The 18606-nt window shown below is 51.8% G+C and overlaps 2 protein-coding genes and 1 pseudogene across 3 annotated transcripts in view; all 3 read left to right on the top strand.

The window, feature by feature from the left end:
• Nucleotides 1-18606, top strand: part of LOC309967657 (MHC class I polypeptide-related sequence B-like) — a 117215-nt pseudogene that overhangs the window by 67689 nt on the left and 30920 nt on the right. The gene's annotated exons all lie outside the window — the stretch shown is intronic.
• CDSN (corneodesmosin) lies at nt 5244-8518 on the top strand (the record flags this gene model as incomplete). The annotated part of the gene is made up of 2 exons (XM_082847829.1): nt 5244-5328; nt 7086-8518. 2 exons carry the CDS (start codon nt 5244-5246, stop codon nt 8516-8518), a joined length of 1518 nt encoding a protein of 505 aa, XP_082703955.1.
• On the top strand, nt 12121-13295 carry LOC309967354 (uncharacterized protein C6orf15 homolog; the record flags this gene model as incomplete). The annotated part of the gene is made up of 2 exons (XM_082847944.1): nt 12121-12199; nt 12433-13295. The coding sequence occupies 2 exons, from the start codon at nt 12121-12123 to the stop codon at nt 13293-13295; spliced, it is 942 nt and encodes a 313-aa protein (XP_082704070.1).

Genomic DNA, 18606 nt, shown 5'->3' on the forward strand with positions numbered 1-18606 from the left:
TTAATACCAGTTAATAGGCAACAGATATTGGTACCTAAAAATGCTGTGTTTATTAGCTGGGAGGAGGCTGAGTGGGACTGGATGGTATGGAATATTAACACAGGGGAACCCACTGTGCCAGCTTATCCATTTAGATTAGACAATGCTGATTCTTCCCCATCTGCCTTGACTGACCTCACCTATGAGTGACTGCGGTGGGGACACTATTGCATTTTATGTCAACATGGAGTCATACAATTAAATAATAGAATAGGATCTCTAATAGATTTAGAGAACAATGGCTCAGTACCTTGGACATGGCCGGTAGTCAATAAACGCTTAGCCAATAAGAGAAAAGAACCTTGAACTGGTATCTTGGTATAATCTAATTATAGAAGCTGAGTTACCTTGAGAAAGCATTGGGCACAGCCCTCAGCCTTTGGGCAGAAGAATAATGTCTTTGGACTAGACAGAAGACTTGGTTATCTGCTCTCCTTTGAAGATCTCTAGGCAGGGAAACTCCAAACGACTCATTTGTTTATCTATTTACCCATATAATGGTCATTTATTGAGCATCTACTGTGTGGGGTGCTAGGTGATGGTGACAATCTCAGGGAGAAGTTTCAGTCCTCCCTGCCCTCGAGGAGCTCTGTGTCTAGAGAGGAAACAAATATGTATTAATAAATCATGACAATAAAATGTGATAAAAGTTAAATTAGGGAGGGGCACACCCGTGCTAACTCCTCTGCCAATTTCATGTTTCAAACTCATCTGACCAAAGACTTGCTTTGGTATAAACTTAAGCTCTCTTACTGTACATTTTCTCCCTCTAATCTTTAACTAACTGCCCACCAGGTGTCTAGCACTGGCTCAAATAACTTGTCGAATTAAACCAAACCTCTCTCCGAAGGTTTTTCCAGCTGATACCCTTCTCTTTTGCAGCATAATCTCAACTGTGATGGGGACAGACAGGATGGTGTAGTGGTGAAGGCATCGGACTGTGACCCAATTCGTTGTTCCTACTCTGCCATCTGATCTCTGCGTGGCCCTGGGATGTGAATTTATGGGATTTCCTTAATAATCTCTAAATTCCCACACAAGGTTGACAGCCTCAGTTCTTCGTCTGTGATGTTCCACGACATACCACCAGAGGGCAGCATAGAGACTCCTCCAAGGCGTTTCCCTCCAGAGTCCTCCTTGTCGTGCCGCTAACATCATCACTCGCCCGGCCTCCATCAGGTCCCACTAATGCCCTCTTAGTCGCCAAGGTGACTCCTCTAAGGTGAGTCAGGCACATGAGGTAAAATGAGGCAGGCGCTGGGGCCCTCAGGAAAATTCAGGCCAGGCTGCTTGCCCAAGTGGTCCATTCATTATCTATTCTTTCTCTCATTATTAACTGAGTTCCCTCCATGAGCCACGCAGCACTAAAGCTGTGGAAACAGCGGTGAGTCAGAAAGGAGGGCCCCACCCTCCCGAGGCTTACCTTCTAGTGGGGGAAGTGAACAACACGCAGATGCATACAGGTTGTATGTAATAGGCTATCACGTCCTGATAAGAGCTATGAAGAAAAAGAAGGCAAGAGGAAGGACATAGCGAATGATATGGTCCGTGAGCGTGGGGCTGGAGGGCTACAATTTCAAATAGGAAAGTCAGAGAGGGCTTCTGAGAAGACGGCAGGTCACAAGGACTGAATGAAATGAGAGACTGAGCCAGGTCGTGCAACGATCCAGGGAGAAGAGGAAAAGCTAGCTATGTGTAGCCTGCAGCATCAGGATGCCAGGTGAAGCCCCCAGCTACTGGTAGTGGGCATCAGCTTAACGCCCGGAACTTGTGTCTGCAGCTCCAAAGGATAAATACTAATTTCTGTCTCCTAGGAGCATTGAGAGAGTCAAGATAAATCCTGCACGTGCAGATGTTTATGACGAGCTGATTGTTACACTGTCGTGGAGGAGTCTGTCCTTCTCTGGTTCTAGTCCTGGGGCCCCAGAGAACAGAGCTGGGCATGGGACGCCCGCCTCTCCAGTAGGATTCTGTGTTGACTGCTGTGTTACCTGTGTGTGGGGGTGATGCATCAGGCACCAGGGGCACACTGTGGGGCGAGAGAAGCTCCCTGCCCACGAGGAGCTCTCAGCCAGAGGGATTCGGACAGTCCGGGAGAAGGAGAGAGGATGGGCCCCTGCGGATCCCACCCCCGGAAACAGTGAGGGCCACAGCCTGCCTAGAAGTCCCTCCTGGGACAAGTCCTTCTAGCCTCTCCTAAGCACATTCAGACTCTGCCTCAGTCCCCGTTTTCACCCTTTCCTGCCGGATCAGGAGGGAGCTGGGTCTCTAATTCTGGGTGACCAAAAACAATAAAATGCATGAATAGCAACAGTGGAAAGAATGACTATTTAATAGCTGAGTGTAATGAGCAGACAAGGGGTGCTGGTTTCCCTAACACTCGCTCCACAGAACAGAGAAGAGGAAAAATATTATTGTTACTCTGAGAGCTAATCACAGCCTTATATTCACCTCCTCACAAGACAGGAGGGCTGGTGGCCAAATCAGAGGTGGCTTGAGCAGAGCTATGAAGTCTCGGACTCTAGGAGCATGACCGTCACTCAGCTGACTCTCGGCTGCTTGCAGGAAGGCAGGGGGAGGAAGGGAAAAGAACGAGGGCTGGGGGGACACATCGCCTGTGGGCAGAGCCCCCGCCTGCCAAGTGTTTCCTCTACGGGATGCACTGGCTGAGGCTGCTCCTTGCTCTGACCCCGATCTTCACTCCCATGTCCCTGCTGTGGTACCCGGGTCCCTTGGAGGATGCAAGCGGGGTTGCTAAGAGGGTGAGAACAGGGCCGGGAAGAGCAAAAGTAGATGCTCACCAGGTCAAGTTCCAGGAGGTCAGTCCTAGAGGAGGGAGTGATGGACCAGGGAGCTGAGGGGGAGAAGCAGGAAGGGTGTAGCTGAGTATGGACCACACCGTGGAATATATTTTGAGGGAGTTGATGTATTTTGACGGGGTGGAGACTGCCCCCCAGAGCAGCAGTTCTCAGCCAGGGGTCACACGTTATGCTGGGGTGAGAGTCCCTGAAAGAGTCACGTAGGCGATTTTTTTGCACAGCACTGCCTACCCCACCCCAGCATCAGATGAACGCCTTGTCCAGGGGAAATCCCCGTACTTCCTCTTCGTGGCCACGTGAGCTCTGCCATTTGTTAATGGAAGTGTGCTGTATCCCTCAGAGGAAAGAGCTCATCCAGGGGAGAGAAGAGTGGCTCAAGGGAACAGTCACTCACGAGGAATGAGGGCAGGACAGACAGGCCCAAGAGAGAGCACAGGTGGGTGGCTCTGTGTCAGAGCCCAGTTCACGTGCCTGCTGCCACTGCCCGGCTAGACCAAGCACTCTTTTTTTTTTTTTTTTTTTTTGGCTGTGTTGCGTCTTCGTTTCTGTGCGAGGGCTTTCTCTAGCTGTGGCTAGCGGGGGCCACTCTTCATCGCAGTGCGCGGACCTCTCACTGTCACGGCCTCTCTTGTTGCGGAGCACGGGCTGCAGACGCCCAGGCTCAGCAGTTGTGGCTCACGGGCCCAGCCGCTCCGCGGCATGTGGGATCTTCCTGGACCGGGGCACGAACCCGTGTCCCCTGCATCAGCAGGCGGACTCTCAACCACTGCGCCACTGGGCGCCTCTCTCTTCCACTCCCATTTTGGGTGCTAGGGGACGGTCAAGGGCTAGATTCGCTGGTAGCCACTAGCCACAAGTGGCTATTTACATTTAAATGAATTAAAATTAAGTAAAATTAAGAATTCAGTTCCTCCAGTTGGTCATACTAGCCCCATTTCAAATGTTCAGTGGCCACGTGGGCTCGTGGCTACTGTATTGGGCAGCACAGAGAGAGAACATTTCCATCATGGCAGAAAGTTCTATGGACAGTGCTGGGCTGGGTCAGAAGCAGGGCAGGAGACAGAGAAAGGGAGAAACGAGCCGAGGGCTCCGGCGGTAGGGCTGCCTCTGTGAGGAGACCAGGGCAGTGCGGGAATGAGAGTCCAGGCCAGGGGAGCAGGGAGAAGGCTGGGTGGGCTTGGGGAAGAGGCAGAGAACCTGACCCGACTCCCAGGTCCCGCCTTCCAATACTGATACTCTTGGCAATACCAGTGAGCAATTCATTGGCTGGGGTGGGGTCAGGTTCCAAGCGGAGGGAGGGGAATGCGATGGAGGAGGAACCACCCCCTCTTAGCAGGTCTCAGGGCTCTGGTCCTCCAGTCCTGCCCTTCATCCTGCAGGGACCCAGGATTCTGCTGGCCCTCCGTGGTCCTACCGTGGATCCTACCCAGACCAAGCTGGCTGCTTCCTGTTGCTCATCCAGGCTGGGCAGTCAATTAATGGGCGGCAGGGCCGCCACCTTCCCAATTAGTCTTATTAGCCTCTTGCTTACACACTGGAGCCAGGGCCACCCCTCGGGGAGGGGCTGTGAGTGGCCTGTGAGTAACCAAGGCCCAGCTGTGACAAGGGTCCTCAGCCCAGGCCTGTCTCCGGGCTGAGGCCTTGGCGTCCAGCACCTGCGGGCCGTCCCTGGAGCCCCCCGGAAGGGAGAGGTCAGGGAACTGGCTTTGGAGTGCAGACTCCAAAGGTCCGCTCGCTGATGACACACGTAATAGCTGTGCGGCAAGAATGGTACTTGGGCAGTGACAGCAGGGCGTGGCGTGTAGATCCTTATACCCGGAGGAAGAGAGTGGAAGCTGAGTGAAGGGTCTCAGGGAAAGGGGAGTGTGGATCCAGAGGCTGTGGAGGGCTCCCAGGCGGGGTTAACCGTGAGGCGGGGGTGCGGGCCACAGCAGGTAGCCGGTACTGAAGGGAAAGTTGAAATGCCCACATCTGTGCGTGGAGGGAGGACGAGCAGTCAGAGAGGCCAACACTGGGGAAGGCAGGAGAGTGAAGGAGCCAGGGGACTGGGCCCCATGGTGAGGGTGGCCGCCCGGGAGTGAGCGGCCTTCGGGGCAGAGCACCTGGTTCCAGGTTAGGCAACGAGGAGCCCGGGCAGGCCAGCCAGGTGTTCCCAGGGCCATGGTGCCCCACACTGCAGCCACCCCTGCTGCTGAGTAGGCAATACCCAAACATTACTTCAGCTCCTCCCGGCCACACCAACTTCCCCCCCCCCGCCCCCGGCACCTCCACCTCCACCTCTCCTCCCCTCCCCACAGTGACTCCTGCCCGGGAAATGTCCAGCCCTGACATAAAGGCCCCGGGTGTCCACGAGCTGCTGTCACTCAGGAGGCCACACAGTCCAAGATGGGCTCTGCGCGAGCATCCTGGATAGGGCTTGTGGGAGGGCGGGGGATATTGGCATTGCTGCTGGCCAGTCTCCTCCTGCAAGGTAGGAGGCCGGGGGCCCTGGGCGCAGAGAGAGTGGGGAGAGGAGGGGGGCAGGACTGCAGATGCCAGGTCAGAGAAGGCTGGGGGGAGCCCTGCGTGGGGAGAGTCCAGGAGAGGACCCAGCGAGGGTGGAAGGGCAGGGGCTCTGGAATCTGATGCTTGAGTCTGGGGGCCGCTCCTCACTGCCTTGACACCTCAGTCAAACTGCTTAAATTTACTGAGCCTCCGTTTCTGAAACTCTAAAATGAGGCTAAAGTTAACACCTAGCTCTAGTTTCTCTCTGAGTCTCTAGGTAATGTGTGCCGCAGTGCCGTCGAACTCCTAGAGAGTTATCTCATGTTGGCTGTTGTTATTATTATTATTCGAGTGCTAGAAGATGGAGTCGATATTTAATAGTCATAATAATTGTCACCATTCATAGGGCCCTTTTTACGTGCGAGACACTCCACTAGCACTTTAATGCATTAGCTCGTTTGATCGTTAGAAGGATGGTGTGAGAGAAGCGTCCTCATGCTATACGGGAAGACACCGAGGCTTGAAGAGCTTAGGAAACCGGCTCAAGCTCACAAATTAGAAAGCAGTTAAGCCGGGATCCAAACCCCAGGCTGGGTGACTCCGGGGCCTGTGCTGTTGATCACGGTGACCTTGCCCACGGCCCCGTGGCTGTGTGGCATCGGAGGAGCAGAGGAGGAGCGCGGGGTGGGGGTGGGGGGCTGGCTGATTAGTGCAGCAGAGTGAAGGGGGCGGGGCTGCGGGCAGAGTTGGGGTTTGGCGTGGAGGTGGATGCGTTGAATTTCTTTCTGAGGAGAGAATGGGGAACTCACAGAGTGTGGAGACCTGGTTTTTGGTGGAGTGTTCAAAGGAGGAATGGCAGTAATAAATCATGTCTGATGCCTTCTGCTTTTGTAAAGCACCTTCTGCATGCGTGGTCACATCTAGTGCTCACCATAACGCTGTGAGGAAGGTAGGGCAGATCTGGCCTCTCCAAATGTACGACCTGAAGTACGTGGCTCTGTCCACACCACTTGGGACCGGAGGTGGTTAAGGTGGGGAGTAGAGGAAGGGTGGGGGGAGGGGGAGCCTGGGTGAGGAGCAAAGGGTTAGTTAAGGAAAGAAGTAGAGGCAGAAGCGGTCAGATGTGGGCCTGGGGGCAGGGAGGCACGCAGTGCTGGCCAGCGGGGAGACAACTGATAAAGGTCAGGGGCCTCGGAGGAGGGCTGCATCCTCGTGTCCCTGAGCTGGGCTCGGGGTGCAGGGTCCTGTCCTGCTGGTACAAGCGGGTTCTGAAGCAACAGTGCGTGCCCCCATGTCCTGGCCCCCACCCAGCTTTCCTGGCATGGGCGGTGCCGAGGCGGGAAGCAGAATTTTCATTCTGTACCCAAGCCTGGCCTCTCGAGGGGAAGCTGGCGACCCAATCATAATCCTCAAGTGTCCTGTCCTCTACTGCTGTCCCCCTGCCCCTCCCCCACTTTCTCTTTTTCTCAGCGTCTGTTTGGCTATTTTCCCTCCCTTCTCAGTCCTCTGTGGTTCTGTCTTTCATCTCCTCCTTCCATCTGGTCCCACGGTCTCCCCCACCTCTCAGAGTCTCAGTCTCCCCCACTCTCCATCTCTTTGGGGTCTCCCTGCCTTTTCCACCCCAAACTCTCCCTGGGCTCCTCTCAGGAGAGATCAGAGTAGCAGATGACTGAGGTGGGTCTGGGAGGGGAGAAAGAAAGTCCAGCCTCTCTGGCCCTTGCTAACCACTACTTTCCTCCCCAGGGACCTTGGCCAAGAGCATTGGGACCTTCTCAGACCCCTGCAGGGACCACACGAGTATCACCTCCCCCAGTGACCCCTGTCTCCTGGGGAAGGGGAGCTCCAGCAGCTTCAGTAGCCAAAGTGGCTCCAGCAGTTCCAGCAGTTTCCTTTCGAGTTCCAGTGGTTCCCGTGGTGGCTCCAGTGGCGGCTCCAATGGCTCCAGTGGCGGCTCCAATGGCTCCAGTGGTAGCTCCAGCGAATCCATTGCTACCCAGGGTCGTTCTTCAGGATTTTCGTTATTTAAGCCAGGAACGGGGTATTCCCAGATAAGCTACTCCTCTGGACCTAGCCCTAGTCTACAGGGTGCATCTAGTTCCTCCCAGTCAGGAAGCCTCAGCTCCCAGTCTGGAGGAGGCTCGAGCTCTTCTGTTTCCCAGACCTCCTCGATGTCCAGCAGCAGTGGCCAGGAGGTCAACGCCAAACTGAGTCCCTGTAGTTCCAACATCCCTGACTCTCCCTGCAGTGGGGGACCCATCGTCTCGCACTCTGGCCCCTACATCTCCAGCTCCCATTCTGTGTCTGGGGGTAAAATGCCTGTAGTGGTGGTGGTGGAGCAGCATGGCTCTGGTGGCCCCAGAGTGGGTCAAAGCGTCCCCTGTAGCAATGGTGGCCTTCCAGGCAAGCCCTGCCCCCCCATCACCTCTGTAGGCAAATATGGCAGCTATGAGGTGGTGGGTGGCTCCTCTGACAGTTATCTGGTCCCAGGCATGACCTACATCAGGGGCAAAATCTACCCGGTGGGCCACTTCATCAAAGAGCACCCTATCAAAGGCTCTCCAGGGGTTCCCTCCTTTGCAGCCGGGGCCCCCATCTCTGAGGGCAAATACTTCTCCAGCATCCCCATCATCCCCAGCCACAGCTCTTCTAGTTCCAACATCTACCAGTCGGGAGCTTCCTCGGCCATTGTGTTCCAGCCGGTGGGCTCTGGTGGGGTCCTGCCCTATGGCGTTGGCTCCAAGGGCTCTAAGGAGCCCTGCTCCCTCTCTAGCTCTGGAGTCCACAGCAGCTCTAGCCTTTCCAGCAGTTCTGGTTCATCTTTCCAGCCCTGTGGTGGTGTTTCCCAGAGGCCCAGCTCCTCACCAGGCACTGGCTCCTTCAGTGGCAGCTCCAGCTCCCAATCCCATGGCAAAATCATCCTTCAACCCTGTGGCAGCAAGTCCAGCTCTTCTGGTCACTCTTGCATTTCTGTCTCCTCTTCAACATTGAGTAGGCGTCGAGCTGGCTCTTCCCAACATGACCCCTCAGCTGGTGCCAAGCCCTGTGGCTTTGGCAGCTCTGGAACGATCCCCTGCCACTCCATCCGGGACATCCTAACGCAAGCGAAACCCCTGGGGCCCCAGCTAGCTGACCCTGAAGTTTTCCTACCCCAGGGAGAGTTACCTAACAGTCCATAAAGCAGATTTTGCCTACACACACGTGCAGGCACACACACACACACACACACACACACACACGCACGCACCGTCTCCCAGGTGGGAAAAGTCCAGGAGCCCAGCCATGGGGGTAGCTCAGTTTTCTTCCACCCTCCCAAGACAGCTGCTCTGCTTCCCCCGTTGTCCCAATGTGGCAGACTCTCCCTATCAGCTCTTCTTTCTTTACCTCCCCAAATTGTAGGCTCCAAATCCCTTTCCTCATTCTCTCCTACTGTTTAGATTCCCATTGTACTGCAGTGCCCTCCCTGCCAGATACCCTCTCCCTAGCATTTCCTCTGCCATTTCTTTGAGACAGTATAGTCCATTGACTAACCCTACTCATTCAGATTCTTGACTGGGAACCCCCTGAAATGTCCTACAGTAACTCTGATGCCTGGACAAACCATCCCCTCCCCACCCCCCTGACCCCCCTTTGCCAAATAAAGCACAATCCAAACAGTTATTTGAAAACAGTGACCATTTTTCACTGATCTCATTTCACCATCTGGTCAACCAGCATGATATCCTGTTGGGTTCTCACACTCCCAATTCCACTCCCACGCTCCATTATAGAGCTCAGCACACCCTTTTTGAGTTCCCAACATTCCTCTTTGTCTCTCAAGGTCTCCATCTCAGTCCCCCTTCCTGGCTGCCACTTCCCTCAACGTTCAGAGGCTTCCCTGTGTGTAGGAGATACCAGGGTATCTGCAGAGACTGGAGCAGGCTCCCTGCTCTCTCTGGGTCCTGGACAGATGTCTCAATAAACTGTGTGAACTGGATTAGACTTTTTGCCTTCTTGGAGCCCTGGGTCTCCTCTTGGGACCTGAGTGATGCTCTCCTATGCCTCTAAAGGTCCTGTGTCCCCCACTTTCATTCATAAATTGGCCTGGTATTTCTTACATCTTACAGCTCCTCCCACAAAGGAGGAAAATCATAAATATTTGTTAAACTGAAAGCAGGGGTTAGTTGGTCTCCCAGATCCTTCCTCTCACATCTCTTCTCTCTCGTTGCCCCAGGAAATCCATTCTTGTTCCACTGCCCATTCACTCTGCAGTCCTCCCCTCTCCTTACATAGAGCCTTAATGATTTCCTCCCCCTCCCCACCTGACTCCTTCTCCTTATCCATTAGTTGGCCTCACCTTCAAGATGCCATCCTCTCTGGGAGTCCCGAGCATCGATTTCCTGGGTTTCTGGGACACCAGGAGCCTTGGGAAGGCTGGAACACAGCAGCCCGGACCACATTCCTGGGGACTGAGTAGGAGCTAAGGGGGGCGTGGTTCTGGGAGCTGCGGGTGGAGGAAGTGAAAGACAGAGAGGACAGGGGCATGACGGGTGTGCAGCCGAGCAAGGTGACCTACTGACCTACATTGAAACGCCCCAGCCCATGACAGAACAGTGTCCTCCCCAGCAGTGTCCTCTCCACCTTCACACTCCTGCTGCCTCTGCTGTGGTTCTAGAGTGAGAGCTGGGAGAGGTGAGAGGGCTGAACACTACAGTGGGGAAGGGGAGGTGGCCTCCATGGGAGAAGATTGAAAAAGTAGACAGGGTGCCAAGGGCCACGCGACTATGTTCTGGAGACAGCAGGGAAGACACTGAGGCCAAGGAAGCTCTCATGCCCCAAGGAGGGGAGGGTGGGCTGTGCTCACCCTTACAGGAAGAGCCTCACCCCAAAGCACAGGCCACCTCTCAGAGCCTCTGCTTGGCTGCAAAGGAATTCACCCCCACCTTAGGATCTAGCTCATTCCCTCCTATAGGGATGATGTCAGCTGGCCCCAAATCTAGGACTGTTGTTGAATTCTCGAATCAGCAGAAATATGTTTTGTTGATCAGAAATGACCTGGGGCAGCTGAGCCAACCTGCAGAGTGGACTGAAGACAGAGGAGGGCTCCAGAACAGTCCCGTTTCTGTCATCACTGTGGGGTCACCCTTGGTTACCATGTGCCCCCTGGACTGCAGCCAATGACAGGAATCAAGGCCCTCAGAGGCTCTGTGGACCGCAATTGTGGGAGGGACGCAGCCTCTGACACGAGTATTCCTCTAGTTTCTGGTGTGATCCAGGTCAAAATGTTTTGCAAAGCTGTTGGATGTCACCCCAAAAGGCTGCTGCCCTGTACCCACTGGCCAGATCTGCACTCTTTTTAAAAAAGTTTTTATTGGAGTATATGTTGTCCACTGGCCAGATCTGGAGGAGCTCTTTACCCTTCCAGTAGCCAGCTAGCAGGGGCTGGGGATGAGGATGGAATGGTAAAACCTAACAGCTAATATTTAAACTTCATGCAACAAGAGAAGCCTAGTCTGGGTGCGTCTTGGAAGCAATAGAGAAACAAAGGCGCTTAAACACTTTTTATAGGAAAAATTCAAACATATTTAAGAGTAGACAAAATACTTAATGAATCCCTATGCTCTCATCAATCAGCCTTAACAATGATCAGCTCATGGCTATTTGACATGTCAATGCCCTCCTTCTACTTAGTTGGAAACATCTGCTCTCTCTCTCTCTCTCTGTATCTCTTGTATATTCTGTGGACACATTTGACCATCTAAGGTAGGCAGACTTGTGCCCTCCCCATGACCAGAGATGTCCACGTCCTGATGCCTGGAAACTGAATATGTGAGGTTACATAACAAAGGGAAACTGTTTGCAGATGGAATTACGGTTGTTAGTCAGATGACCTTAAAGTAGAAAGATTATATGGGATTATTTGGGTGAGTCCGAGGTAATCATAAGGGTCTTTAAATATGGGAGAGGGAAGAAGGGGAGGTCAGACTGATGCCATGTGAGAAGATCCTGCTGTTTCTGGCTTTGAACATGGAGGAAGGGGACCATGAGCCGAGGAACTCAGGTGGCCTCTGGAAGCTGGAAGATGCAGGGAAATGGATTCTTCCCCAGCGCCTCCAGAAAGGCTCTACCAACACGTCAGTTTTAACTCAGTGAGACCCATGTCAGACTTCTGCTCTTCAAAACTGTAAGATAGTAAATTTGTGTTGTTGTAAGCCATTAAGTTTGTGGTGACTTGCTACAGCAGCCATAGCAAACCAATACACCATCATCTCTTAAGGATGGGAACCAGGTCTATTTCCCTAGACACAGGGTCTCATCTAGGAGCAGCCCCTCAGAAGGGGGCCACTTCTGCACCCCAGAACCTCCTGCAGGCTGAGGTCAAGATGATGTAGCTACGGGGATGCACGAGAAAGGGGTGCTGGAAGAGAATGGTATGGATCCCAAAGAGAAACAGAATCAGGTGTTTCTATTGTTGAGAAGTCAGTGAAGAGATTGGGACCCCAAGGGTGAAGGTCCTCATGTGCCTGGTGTCAGCAGCCAGGAAGGGTAGGGCTGGCAACGAGTGATGAGCTGTGAGCCAGGGCACCTGGGTTAGGAAGGGGTGGGGAGCTTGAGGAGAGGAGCAGGGTGGGAACACCCAGCTTCCCTGAGTCATTCAAGTGACATCTGTTGCCACAGAATGAATTAGGAACGAGGGTGGAACGTAGAGCTATATTGTTTCCACAACCACTGGCTCAGCCTGTTTCTGATGTCCCCCACCCACTAACAGGATAAAGGGCTGGCTGTCTTGAGGCTGAGGGAGATGCAGAGCGAGATGCAGGGCCATGTCGCAGGGAGCCGGGCTCCTCTGGGCCTGCTCCTGGTCTGTCTTCATCTCCCAGGTATGGAGGCTGTGGCAACCTTTGGGCAGGAGCGGACTGGTGGTCCTCGGGGAACTGGGACTGAGGGAAGAGGTAAAGGTGGGAGTGTGTACAGTTGGGTCCCTGAGGGAGGAAAGAGTTGGCACAGGCAAAGTGGAGGGACTTGAAGCAAAGGGAATCAGGGAGTCAGGGAAGGGAGGGCACTGAGACTAAATATCTGGTCCACTGGCTGCCTCCTCTTCCCCTTCCCTCAGGCCTCTTTGCCCGGAGCATCGGTGTGCTGGAGGAGAAATTTCCCCAAGACTTGGGGATCAACCTGCCTCTGCTTGAACGACCTTCCTTGACCAGCCCCTCCAACTTGGAACATCCTCAGCCCAAACCAGACCCTGAGCCTAATGATTCGGCAAGGGCTCCTCTGGAGCCCAATGCTTCTCCATCACCTGGCTCTCAACCTGCAGGAGGTGCTGGGGTACAGATGTGGCCCCCATCTGGGGAGCTGCCCTACATGGATTCCTGGTCCTCGGAGGACCCTTGGCCGATGATGCCTGCTGTGTTCGAGGACTATGTGGGAGAAGAGCTGCCTGAAGAACCGTCCTACTTTTCTAGTGAGGCTGCCCTCCCTCCGGGCAGTGGGCCTTTTCTTGCAGAGCCCTTTGCATACCCCGCGGACCCCTCACCCGAGGCTTTACTCCTCCCCCAGGACTCTGAGTCTAGAGGGCCACTCCACTCTACTGTGCTGGGCGCCCCGAGAAAAATCCTTGCCCGACCCCGTCCTGGGTCTCTCCTCAATGGGATTCCATGGTCACTTCTGCCTGGTTCCCCCTGGGGGACCCTGAGTCCCAGTGTACCCTGGGGAGGTGGAGGTCCTGGCACTGGATGGAGACCAAAGCCCTTTTACCCTGTGGGAAACTGGGGTAACATTAATCCATACCCAAGTACTAGCTGGGGGTATCCAGGTGCCAGATGGAAGATTATTAATTGGTATCCAGGTACTAGCAGGAAGAATATTTATCTACACCCAGGCAATAATCAATTTCCTCCCGGAGTTCTCCGTGCTCCTGGCTCTTATAGGAGCATCCCAGACAGCTTTCCCAATCCTCAAAACCCTGAGTCATAATGGAGTTAGGAGAATGACAGAGCGGGGGCAGCCCTAAGTTAGAAGTCAGAGAGGGGAGTCCTGCTCCCTCCCCTTGCAGTATGAGCTAAATCAAGATCCTATCAGCTGTTTTCTAGCGTCCTCTCCACTTTCACTGCCTCCCTGCTCCCCATATGCTGATCTCCAATAAAACACAGCACTTACTGAATCCGCTTCTTGTCAGTGTCTTTGTTTCTGGGTGCAAACTGGAGTTTTGTCCATCCCCATTTTCTAGTCATCCTCATGTCCCTCTAGGGTCCTCCTGACACTCTCTTGCTATCCCCATCCTTTGCAAAAGATCAAAGCCCAGGTGTTTGAGGGTGGGGCCTTGTGGTCTCATCTGGGCCAAGTGGGAGAGCTGGTTCTAGAATAGTCCTGGAATCTGAAAAGGGGAGGAGGGGCAGCAGGACTAACTGAGGTGGCACCTGTGGCAGGAGGCAAGGATGAGGTCCAGGAGGTTGGTACCAGGACCAAGTGGGGAATGAATAGTCTTTGATTCAGAGACACAGAGGGTCAGAGAAAGTCATTTTTGTCTATGCTTACCTTTTCTTCCCAGAAAGTTACGGTTCTTGGAAGTGGAAGAGGCATTGATCTCCCTTACACGCATCATTTGGTACACTGTGCCCCAGAGAACCACAGACTTTGGGCATTTGCTGAACAAATAGCAGACCTCAATAGAGGAAGAAAGGAAAGGGAGAAGGGACAGGGAGAGAGAAACTTGGAGCCAACAGTCCTGCCTATGGCTGCATTTGATGCGTTTATTCTCAAGTGATGACACAGTCTCTTCTTTTGGTCACACTACCCTCCCTTTGGTTTTCCCAGGAGCTCAGTATCCTTGTACAGGAGTTGGAGTGGGGTGAGGAAGGGTCATTCTAAGAAAGTGCAGAAGGAAGTTAACAGAAGCTGGTGGGGGTGATGGGGTTTCCAGGGGGCACACTTCTGGTGTCCACCCATGTCTTCCCATCACCAGTCACACCACCCTCTATCACCCCAACCTCCTCCCCCAGTTTTTTCCCACCCTGGACTCTCACTTTCTCCCTGTCCTGGGGCAGGCAGTTCTGTTTTCAGCACCTGTCTCTTCCACAAGCCCAAGCTCATTCTCAGGCTTGGTCTCATTTCTGTCTGTCCCTCTTTCTGGCTGCCTCCCTCTCACTCCTATTTGCACTTTTAAATTCTGTGTCAGCACTCCCCTCCTCTGTTCCCCACAAGCAGCACGGGAAAGGGACTTTGCTTGTTCACTGCGGAACTCCCAGCACCACGGACAGCGTCTGGACCAAGGTCAGCACTCAGCAAACACTGAGTCAACGCACTCGCACTCTCTCTCTGACTCCCTTGTTTTCTCTCTTCTTCCACTTTATTCCTGAGCCACAGGGCTGCACACAGACTCCCATCTGTACTGCTACCATACCCTTCCCAGAGCCTCACTGACATCTCCCTAGAAACCCCACAAAACCCTTCCTAGCTTGGGAATGCTCTGTACATTCCATTCTTTCACCTTCATTAACAACTGTGAGGAAGAGGTTGTAAGATAAAGAAACTGAAGCTCAGAGAGATTAAGCAATTTACACAAGGTGACATAGCTAACACGTGACAGAGTCAGTGACTCAAACCAAATTTTTCTATGTGTCCAGGGAGTGTTCAAGTATATTATGCAATTAACAAAAACCCATCTAATTTTTATTGAGTACTTGCTATGTGCCAGACTCTGGACGAGTTGCTTTCACAACACCCTTCCAGCTAATTGCCACAACAATCCCATTGTGTAGGCACTGCTGGGCCCATTATACAGGTGGAGATACTGAGGCCCAGAGAGGGAGGTGAGCCAAGGCTGACAGAGGTAACACTGAGCCGGGGGAGTGCAGTTCATCCACTACTCGCTGCTGATGGATGGTCCCGGGTAGCCGTGGTCAGCTTTGTCGGACTGGTCTTTGCTTTAGGGCTAGTTGTTGCTATTAAAAAAAAAAAAGTGAGATTGGTCAGTAATCTGTGATATAATAAATGTCCTAAGGTCTGCAGTGGGAGCTGCTGCTCATATACAGATTTTTACATTTTTATTAGTGGTTAATTGGTGGAAGTAGCTGCTGGAGTAGCAGGAGTCATTTCTTGAAGGTTCTACAGTAGAGAGAGCACTTGGCTGGAAGTTGGAAGACAAGGTTCCCCTTCCATGTGCCCACACAGCTCTCTCTGCTGTGACAATTTGGGCTGGTCATTAGCCTCTGCAGACCTTAGTTTTCTCATCTGTAAAATGGGATGACAGCAGATGTCCAGTCTACCTCACAGGATTGTTATGAAACTTAATTAAGATAATGATAGGACTTCCCTGGTGGTGCAGTGGTTAAGACTCTGCGGTCCCAATGCAGGGGGCCCAGGTTCGTTCCCTGGTCAGGAAACTAGATCCCACATGCATGCCACAACTAAGACTGGGCCACAACCAAATAAAAAAAAATAAATGATAATAAATAAATAAATATTAAAAAAAGGTAATGATAAAGTGCATTAGAGACTGAAAAATGGAGCAGGTGTAAGGGCCTGATTATAATGCAAAATGTTGTCTCAGTGAGGCAGTCCTGGTGGCATCTCAGAGAAGGAGAGTTCTCAGCCCACAGTGGGCTGGTCAGGGTAGTGGCCGTAGTTGACTTCACGGTTGACTGTTGAGTGTGGTGTGATGCTTCCCCCTGGGAATTACACTCAAGAGAATTATTCCAAGATCAAGAAGGGAGAGTTGGCTCCTCCTTGAACTATTTCATTCCTCAAACAAACTTGTGTTCTCTCAGACGTTTTTCACTTACACACACACTCTCGGGTGATTGTAATAATGGCGTCCTTTATCACATATTTACCATGAACAAAATGTGTTACAGGGTTATCTCAACTCTCACAACAATTCTAGGATGTACTTACTCTGATTATTTCTATTTTACAGGTGAAGAGACTGAGGCTCAGCAAGGTTAGGTAACTTGCTGAAGGTCACACAGCCAGTAAGAGGTGGAGCTTGGGTATGGTACCATTTGGAAACCACAAGCAAAGTTGGGCAAACTGCACAGAGCAGGTGAAAGCAAGATTCTCCAGCCCCTACAGTTTAATCACCACCTGGAGTCCTTCCTCCGACACGTGCATTTTCAGCCATTTTCATGTCATCTGAAGACCAGCAGCCAGCCTGTGCTTTTGTCTCTCCAGACCAAATGCCTGCCTCTTGTGTTCCTCTCATTCCACTGGAAGGATGTCCCCTATTGCCTTTTTATACTTCTTTCTTTCTTTCTTTTCTTTTTTTTTTTTCATTGTTTGGCAGCTCACGGGATCTTAGTTCCTCAACCAGGGATAGAACCCGCGCCTTCGGCAATGAAAGCATCGAATCCTAACCACAGGACCACCAGGGGACTCCCTCTACCTCTTTCTAGGTCTGCTTTCTCCCTTTGCTGTCAGGAAACTGGTAAACACAACAGGAAGACACTTTTATGAGCCCAGATTGTCACACGTGAGAGTGAGCACACCAGCCCTCGGGAAGACTGGTCACATGCCAGGGTTTCTAGTTCTGTCCACTCACAGAATATCCTGGTCAAGGAGGCCTGTACAGTCCAGGGGAGGGATAGTGGGAGGAGAATAGGTGTTTCAGGTCTTAGAGGCATGGTCGTGGCCAGGGTAGGAAGGACCGTTTTCACATTCTCAGTAGCAATGACTGTTCGGGGTTGTTATTGTCCCCACAGAGATCAGTGGGGTGGATATGGCTTATCCTGAGGTGGTAGTAAAGTTGGTGCTATACCTGCTGTTTGGTTTAAAGCAGTGGGCTAGGGGCTTCCCTGGTGGCGCAGTGCTTGAGAATCCGCCTGCCAATGCAGGGGACATGGGTTTGATCCCTGGTCCGGGAAGATCCCACATGTCGTGGAGCAACTAAGCCCGTGCACCACAACTACTGAGCCTGCGCTCTAGAGCCCATGAGCCACAACTGCTGAGCCCGTACGCCACAACTACTGAAGTTCGCGCGCCTAGAGCCCATAATCCGCAACAAGAGAAGCCACCGCAATGAGAAGCCCACCCACCGCAAAGAAGAGTAGCCCCCACGCACCGTAACTAGAGAAAGCCCACGCGCAGCAAGGAAGACCCAACGCAGCCAAAAAGAAATAGATTTATAAAAAAATAAATAAATAAAGCAGTGGGCTAGGTTGACGTGAAATAATTTCTGGTCTAATAGGGTCTCCAGTTAGGCAAGCCCCACTGTGGAAAGGTGGTAGAAACAAGTTGTGAACTAGTTTTGAGACCATTTAATCTTTCTTGGCCTCAGGAAGGCAGTTATGACTGATTGAGCGGAAGCCGTTTTCTTTGGCATGTTTCTCAGTGTTCCTCTGTCTCCTCTCTATGTACCTTTTTTCGGTGCTTAACTGCTCCCTGGCTACCCAGGACAATCCATCAGGATTCCCCTCTGGCTGGTCTGACCATTCATCCCATGCACTGGACTTTCCCCCTTGCTTCACCCCCATCAAAACCCACCTCTCCTGTACCCCACTTCTTTGGGGCTCTCTGTTCACTGTGACATTGTAAGATGCTGAATTCAGAAGAACTGACTCTGTTAGTGATGAACAGGGGCGAAGATGATGAGCCTAGAAAGATAAAACCAATCTACTATGTTAGTGGGCCCTTAATTATCTGACCCCAGCCTCCCCTCCTGGAACACACCGCCATTGTCTAAAGGACTTTAAGGCATTTCTGTGTAATGTAAAGTTTATCACCCTTACGAGTTTGTTAAACAATTAACATTTAAGCACAAAACAACCTTCCTCTGCATACTACTTACATAACTACTACCTCAAAACTTACAGATTTAATAAACCAAATTTTATTCAAACATTGATATTGTTTCACACTTAAACCAATTTAAGCATTTAATTCAGATCTCAAGTCTGATGTGTAAGATTCTCTTAAATGTCTTAACCCCCCCAAGCAGCAAACAAACACAAAAGTTATTATAACATTTACAAAACCAATCACTTCACTTCCACTAAAAATCAGTTATGAAAGCCTAGTTCCATGGATTTAAGCTTCTTTCTTTTTTTTTATTCCTTAAATTCTTTTTATTTTTTAAAAAACCCTTATTTTTTTTCCCGTTGCCATAATGCATTTTTATTTTTTAAACTTATTTCTTTATTATCCTTCTCTTTCCTCTTCTATTCTTGGGTTGGGTTGCCTTTCTAGGATGTCAGTATTTTCTCTTTTTATCCCATCCTGAGGTTTCAATAAACTTAGGAATGGCATGTGACCACTTTAGTCTTGTCTGGACACGAGACGTGGTCGCACAGCT

The sequence above is a fragment of the Leucopleurus acutus genome (genome assembly GCF_964270905.1).
Source record: "Leucopleurus acutus genome assembly, chromosome: 10".
Lineage (NCBI taxonomy): Eukaryota > Metazoa > Chordata > Mammalia > Artiodactyla > Delphinidae > Leucopleurus > Leucopleurus acutus.